Source organism: Ochlerotatus camptorhynchus, unplaced genomic scaffold, assembly GCF_037179485.1.
Source record: "Ochlerotatus camptorhynchus isolate MF236.1 unplaced genomic scaffold, CSIRO-AGI_Acam_v1.1 ptg000174l, whole genome shotgun sequence".
NCBI classification, from domain to species: domain Eukaryota; kingdom Metazoa; phylum Arthropoda; class Insecta; order Diptera; family Culicidae; genus Ochlerotatus; species Ochlerotatus camptorhynchus.
In genome coordinates this window covers 44794-51838 of record NW_027040664.1, presented here as the reverse complement: position 1 = coordinate 51838, position 7045 = coordinate 44794, and the positions used below count along the sequence as shown (strand labels likewise).

At 45.4% G+C, this 7045-nt stretch overlaps 1 protein-coding gene across 1 annotated transcript; it reads left to right on the top strand.

Annotated features, from left to right (window-relative positions):
• Positions 1-251: 251 nt before the first annotated feature.
• On the top strand, positions 252-5381 carry LOC135701683 (uncharacterized). The gene is made up of 4 exons (XM_065222539.1): positions 252-1157; positions 1539-1656; positions 1724-3299; positions 3359-5381. The coding sequence occupies exons 1-4, from the start codon at positions 252-254 to the stop codon at positions 5379-5381; spliced, it is 4623 nt and encodes a 1540-aa protein (XP_065078611.1).
• The last annotated feature ends 1664 nt before the right edge of the window (positions 5382-7045 follow it).

Genomic DNA, 7045 nt, shown 5'->3' with positions numbered 1-7045 from the left:
CCACCACTCCGTTGAGCAAAAAGCAGAAGAAGCAGGTTAAGCTGGCAGAAAAGATTGCAGCCATGGAAAAGGAGCAGCTGGAGAAACTCGTCCACCTCCGAGGCGTGGCAAAAGGTAAATTAACACGATTACTTAATGCTATCCGTCCTGATGAAGGAGAAGTGGTCCAGCTTACTGAGGCTGAGACAAAAGTCTACCTGAAGAAGTTGGAAGAGGCCCATAAAGGTTAACAAAATATACACGATCAGATAATGGCAATTGTTTTGGTTGACGATCGTGAGCACCACGATCAGGTGTACGAAGAATACGACATCCTCCACGACATCGTTTCCATCTTGCTTGAGGAGCAAGTGACAAGAATCGATACTGCCAAAGCTGCAGTCAGATTTAATGACATTCCGAATCGTCAAGCACCGGTTGTGATTCATCAGCCACTTCGGATGCCCATCCCTACATTCGATGGCCGGTACGAGAGCTGGCCGAAGTTCAAGGCCATGTTCAAGGATCTGGTGGAAAAGGGTTCAGATACACCGGCAGTAAAGTTGTACCATCTGGACAAAGCCTTGGTTGGCAGTGCAGCTGGGCTCATCGATGCCAAGACAATCAACGAGGGCAACTACGTCCACGCTTGGACAATTCTGGAGGAAAGATATGAGAACAAACGCCATGCAATCGATTGCCATATCCTTGGTCTCGCCCTTGGTCTTGGGCGGATGACAAAGCGGAGCCATGTGGAATTAAGGAGCCTGGTGGACGAATGTTCCAAGCATGTCGAAGGACTGAAGTTCCTGGAAAGACCGTTCGATGGAGTAGGAGAGGATTTCGTAATCCATCTGCTTGCTTCAGCATTGCACCATGATGTACGTCATCTTTGGGAATCAACCATCAAGCACGCGGAGTTGCCCAATTACGACGAGATGCTGAAGTTCCTGAAGGAGCAAACGTTCATACTGGAAAGGGTTGAAGCCAGCAGTCAGAAACCAGTTTCAGTTCCAGCCAAGCCATCGCCTTCAACCAACAGGCCGTCGGTGCAGAAAGCTCACGCAGCAGTTTCATCAAGTGAAACGGAGATGAAGTGTGAATTTTGCGGAAAGGCATACCAGAACTTCGCCTGTTCTGAGTTCAAGTCACTTTCAGTGCCGCAAAGATTAGTCAAGGTACGTGAGCGAAAAGTTTGTTTCAACTGTCTTCGGCGCGGCCATAGGAGTGTAGACTGTTCGTCTGAGAAAACTTGTCAGAAGTGCAAGCGTCGGCACCATAGTCTCCTTCATGCCGAAGAAAAACCTAATCCAGTAGTGGAACCACTCAGCAATCCATCTTCAAAACCAGCAGAGCAGAATGTTCAACCGTCGACATCTGTTCAGACAACAGCTACGTGTTCGAACGTGGCCACCCGTACGCAGCAAGTGTTGCTGCTTACAGCTGTAGTAGATATTTATGATAAAAGCTACAAACCACACTCATGCAGAATTTTACTGGACAGTGCATCGCAAGTCAATTTGCTAACATGTTCAATGGTCAATTTGCTGGGCTTGAAGCAAGAATCGTCGAACGTCATCGTAGCTGGGGTGAATGGAACAAAAACCCACTCATCCAGCAGCAGCATGGTTCATCTGTCGTCGAAGTACACGGATTTCCAAGCCAGGGTGAAGCCTGGTAACTGATAAGGTGACAGCAGATCTGCCTACATCGGGTATTAATATAAGCTCGTGGGAGATTCCAGCTGGGCTGCACCTGGCAGATCCCGAATTCTTTCGGTCCAGTGAAGTGGATATGCTCCTTGGTAACGAATGGTTCCTTAAGTTGTTGCTGCCTGGCGAGATCTTGTTTGCCGACAATCTTCCAATGCTACGCGAAACCCAATTTGGCTGGGTTGTTGGTGGTGTATACGATGAAGGTGATCGTTCTGACGGGATCGTTTACTCGCACTCCGTCACGTTGGATGAGTTGAGTCAGTCCATTCAGCGGTTTTGGGAGGTCGAAGATATCGGTAGTGCTTATCAGTCCAGCACCGAAGAAGACGAATGCGAACTGCATTTACAAGCTACCCATCGTAGAGATGCATCCGGGAAGTACATAGTCGAGTTGCCTCTGAAAGAGACCGTCAGCGAGTTGGGTGATTCTAGGTCGCTGGCTTTGAAAAGGTTTCGTTCACTGGAGCGAAAGCTCTCGCAGTGCCCAGATTTGAAGAAGCAATATCAGGATTTCATGGAGGAGTACGAAGTTCTTGGTCACTGTAAGGAAGTCGATGAAAGCAAGGATCCACCAGGTACCATTAAATGGTACTTACCACACCATGCAGTTCTGCGACCATCGAATACCACTACCAAGTGCCGCGTGGTTTTTGATGCGTCTGCAAAGGTGTCTGGTAGCTCGCTCAACGATGTGATGAAGATTGGTGCCATCAGTCAAAGCGATCTCCAGGCAATTTCTATACGATTCCGCATACCTCTTCATGTGTTGGCTACTGATGTCGCCAAGATGTACAGGCAGATTTTCATCGACTGGCGGTTTACTCCGCTATTCCGGGTGTTCTGGAGGAAAGATTCTTCAGAGCCTCTCCGTGTCCTAGAGTTGACAACAGTAACCTACGATACGGCTTCTGCCCCATTTTTGGCAACGCGGGCACTTCTGCAATTGGCAATCGACGAAGGTGGCAAGTACCCTCTGGCGGCTGACATAGTGAAGAACAGTTTTTATGTGGATAATGCGTTATTCGGGTTTGATGACTTGAATGATGCTGCGGAAGCCCAATCCCAGCTGATCGATCTACTGGAAGCCGGTGGATTTCATCTGCATAAGTGGGCATCGAACAATGTTGAGTTGCTGAATAAGATTCCGGAAAGAGATCGTGATGAACTGGTCAGCATTGATGAGTGTAGTGCAAATGAAGTGATAAAAACGCTGGGACTCTTGTGGAACCCTGCTTCGGATTCTCTGCAGTTTATTTCCCTTCCAACGTCGGACGTGAAGTGTCCGACTAAGCGGCAAGTGCTGTCGCTAGTGTCGAGAATGTTTGACCCTCTGGGTCTAGTGGCGCCGGTTATTGTGATCGGAAAACTTTTGATGAAGTCTATCTGGAAGGAAGAATTGGATTGGGATGAAGTGCTCAAAAACGATATGAAGAAGAAATGTGACTATTTCCTGAATGCGTTGAATGGTGTTACCAATCTCCGAATGCCTCGTCAAATGGTGGTTACTGGTGCTTCTGCTTATCAGTTGCATGGATTTGGTGATGCAACGCTAGAAGCATACGGCGCATGTACCTCAGGTCTGTCGTATCTGGTCATACTGCAGTCGTAAGATTGTTGTCTGCCAAATCGAAGATTGTGCCGAAGTCAGTCCTCACCATACCAAGAAAGGAGCTGTTGGCGGCTCTGCTACTCCATCGGCTTGTGAAAAAAGTGATTGAAGCCCTGGCACTTCATTTTGAAGACATCGTTTTGTGGTCTGACAATCAAGTGGTGCTAGCTTGGCTAGCGAAGAATCCAAACAATTTGGAAGTGTTTGTGCGCAATCGTGTCGGTGAGATTACCTCTACTGGAAACCAATTCAAGTGGAAGTATGTAAATACGCTGGAGAACCCAGCCGATGTAGTGTCCCGTGGCCAATCCGCTGATAATCTTGAGAAGAATGATCTTTGGTGCAATGGGCCATTGTTCCTGCGTAGTGAAGACTATCAGATGGTGGTTCCAACACCTCTGTCTGATGAAGAAGTTCCGGAGTTGCGTGAAGCTACTGTTGTTCCTGCGGTGGTACAGTTGGATCAGTTGCCAGTGTTTCTGAAGTTTGAGTCGTTCCGGAAGCTGCAACGTGTTTTGGCATACGTTCTGCGCTTTTGCCGAAACGCTAAGGAGAAAGTGAAAGAAAAAAGAATCATTCAATGTTACACAACCATGTTCGAATTACGTCAGTCGTTGAAGGTAATTGTCCGGGTGATTCAATTGCAGCACTTTGGTGAAGAAATTATCAACATCGCGTCTTGTGAGTACTGCAAAAGGCTTTCCAAGCTAAACCCATTTTTGGATGATGGTTTGATTCGTGTTGGTGGACGACTGCGTCATTCAAGTTTACCATACGGAGTGATGCACCAGTTGGTTTTGCCAAGCCATGAATTAATCGTCCAGAGCTTGATTGTTGCGTTGCACCGTGAGAACCTTCATGCTGGACCTTCGGCGTTGCTCGCTCAGCTTCGTCGACAGTTTTGGGTTTTGGGAGCTCGATCTGCTGTGCGTAAGGTAACTCGAAATTGCGTGCGGTGTTTTAAGATCAAACCGCCGATAGCCAACCAGTGTATGGGCGATCTTCCCGTCGCTCGTTGCGATAAGGCACCCGCTTTCCTCAAGGTTGGTGTCGATTTCGCTGGTCCGATGCTCATCAAGCAAACTGGCAGAAAGGCGGCACCTTTAAAAGGATACATAAGCGTATTTGTGTGTATGGTGACGAAGGGAATTCATCTAGAAGTTGTTGAAAATCTTTCGTCTGATGCCTTTATTGCCGCTTTACATCGGTTTGTATCTCGTCGTGGAGTACCTGAGGAAATATTTTCCGATAACGGGACCAACTTCATTGGTGCTCGGAACGAGTTGAACGAACTCTGTCGGCTCTTCAAGCAGCAGGTGACCGAGCAGAAGATTTTCGAGTTCTGCCATATCCGACAGATTCAGTGGAGCACGATTCCCCCAAACGCACCGCACATGGGAGGAATCTGGGAAGCTGGAGTTAAGAGTACGAAGACCGTATTGAAGAAGATTTGCCAGTCGAGCCTACTCACAATGCCGGAGTTCTCGACTTTGCTCTGCCAGATTGAAGCGCAGCTTAACTCTAGGCCTTTGTACGCACTTTCCGATGATCCGTCGGAGCCTGAACCGTTGACACCAGGTAATTTTATGATTGACCGACCATTGACTGCCATCCCGGAGCCAAGTTACGAAGGAATCCCAGTCAACCGACTCTCCAGATGGCAATACGTCCAGCGCCTTCGTAGTGATTTCTGGAAACGCTGGTCCCAGGAGTACCTGTTGGAGTTGCAGTTACGCCAAAAATGGACAAAGAAACGAGGTAACATCAATCCGGGAATGGTCGTTCTAATCAAGGACGACAACTTACCTCCTCAGTATTGGAAGATCGGGAAGGTTGAAAAAACCTATTCAGGAGCAGACGGAATGGTTCGGATGGTAGATGTCCAGACCAAGGACGGACTGCTGAAACGTCCAATCCACAAGCTGGCTCCTCTCCCCATACTTGACAATGCTTCTACTTCCAAGGCTGCCAACGATAATAATTGCGGAGCTCCCGGGGGGAGGATGTTCGAGCCGTTCGCAAACGCCGCGTATGAAGGAAATTATTTGACAGTGTATCACCCGGCCGCAGCCTGCTGAGATGCACGAATAAGCAACGTGCCGCTACACGAACGTCGAAACAAAACGAGAACGAGATAGCACGAACGGGAGGAGAAATTCTACGAGGAGATGGGAAGCCATTATTGTCCGAAGCTTCCACCAAGTGAAGATCATGTTTGGTCATGTGAGAGCAACAGTAGGAAATAAATGTAAATAAGTGTATATATAGTGGTTTAAAGAACAGTTAAAACTAACATGTGTTTTCATCCGAGATTCCGAAACCCTGATAGGAAATGGTTGTCTTTTGGAGTGTCCACCAGTTTCCATTAAGAAAAGGTTAAATGCATACAGTCCACTCGCGAACACCATGTTTTCAGTATATTTGTAAATAACTATTATTTTCAACTATTTTTCTGTTCGTAGGGCTTAGATCTAATTTTGGGCCGACTAAGCACAACCAGTCCTTTACCTAGAGCTATTTGTCGAGCGGTTTTTTAACACAAAATGTAATGTTTTTGCTGCATTCTAAATTTATTATTATTATTATTAAATTCGGAAGGGAAGTAAAGCCGTTGGTCCCCGGTTCATGAGTTGATGGGTCGATAGGTAGGGTCCAGGTGTGGGAGCTGCCTTCCTGGCACGTCGGTAGCATTGGTGCTCAGCACGGAAAACAAGATCGACGGAAAAAAAAAAAACTAATTGTTGAAATATTTAAAAAAAAAAACCTAACACTGTTTCTTGACCCCAAACTCGGCCTACGGATTTTAAATTTGGCCTAGCGCATTGAAAAGCCATTGAATCGCCATTAAATTCACTTCGGCCTATCGGAAGAAGATAAAAATTGATTCGTTCGTAGCGTTTCTTTTGTTTTTTGAGAATTATGGCTGCAATCATTCATATCACGCGTTTTTATTGACTTCGTTGTGTAGCTTTTGAATTAAAGAACCATGCCAAAGGCATAATTGACGTGTTCACGTGCAAAACATGTCTGGTACGTCTGTATATGCATTTAGATTAATATTCAAAATCCCTCTTTTTTACATATTCTGTACAAAATATACGAAATCCCTCCTTATTTACACATTCTGCACACATAATAGCTCATCCCTCACAAGATTTCCCGCTGATTTTTATGAATGGGGCGGGGCAGAAAGTATCTTTTGTGCAGAATATGTAAAAAAGGAGAGACTTCAAATATTAATCTAAATGCATATACATGAACGAAAAGGTCTATGAATTATTTATTATTACAACTTCTTTTGACCTGAATATACATCAAAAGCATATTATTTCCACTTTAACAAATTTGTAGGGATTTTTATTACTTACTACCAATGGGACAGCGCCATTTGCCTGAAAAATAGCCTTGACTAATTGGTTAATTGTACCGACCAATCGCAGTCCTACGTCAACCTTCCGTAAGTGCCCTAGGCATAGACTCTTCTACTTTTTACATATCAGTGGAAGAAAATTCTTAACTGACCCTATTTTCTCGAGGTTCTAGAAGGACATTTTTCCACGATGAAGTTCAAGTGATAGGAAACGTCATTTTAAATTGAATAATGTAATCCATTTATGATCTTAAAAATGTGGAATTTTATTATGTTTTAAAATATGATTGATCAAAAAATAATTAAACAAATACTTTTAAACATCCAACATTCAGCACCAGATTTAAGGGCATATCGTCAGCTTTAACCACA

What these genes read in the sequence shown, in the direction of transcription:
- LOC135701683 (XM_065222539.1), top strand. Translation starts at nt 252, where the DNA reads ATGGCAATTGTTTTGGTTGACGATCGTGAGCACCACGATCAGGTGTAC. An exon ending in TGCCGCAAAGATTAGTCAAG is followed by an intron (nt 1,158 to 1,538) that starts GTACGTGAGCGA and finishes CTGGGCTTGAAG; the next exon opens with CAAGAATCGTCGAACGTCAT. An exon ending in TATCTGGTCATACTGCAGTC is followed by an intron (nt 3,300 to 3,358) that starts GTAAGATTGTTG and finishes CACCATACCAAG; the next exon opens with AAAGGAGCTGTTGGCGGCTC.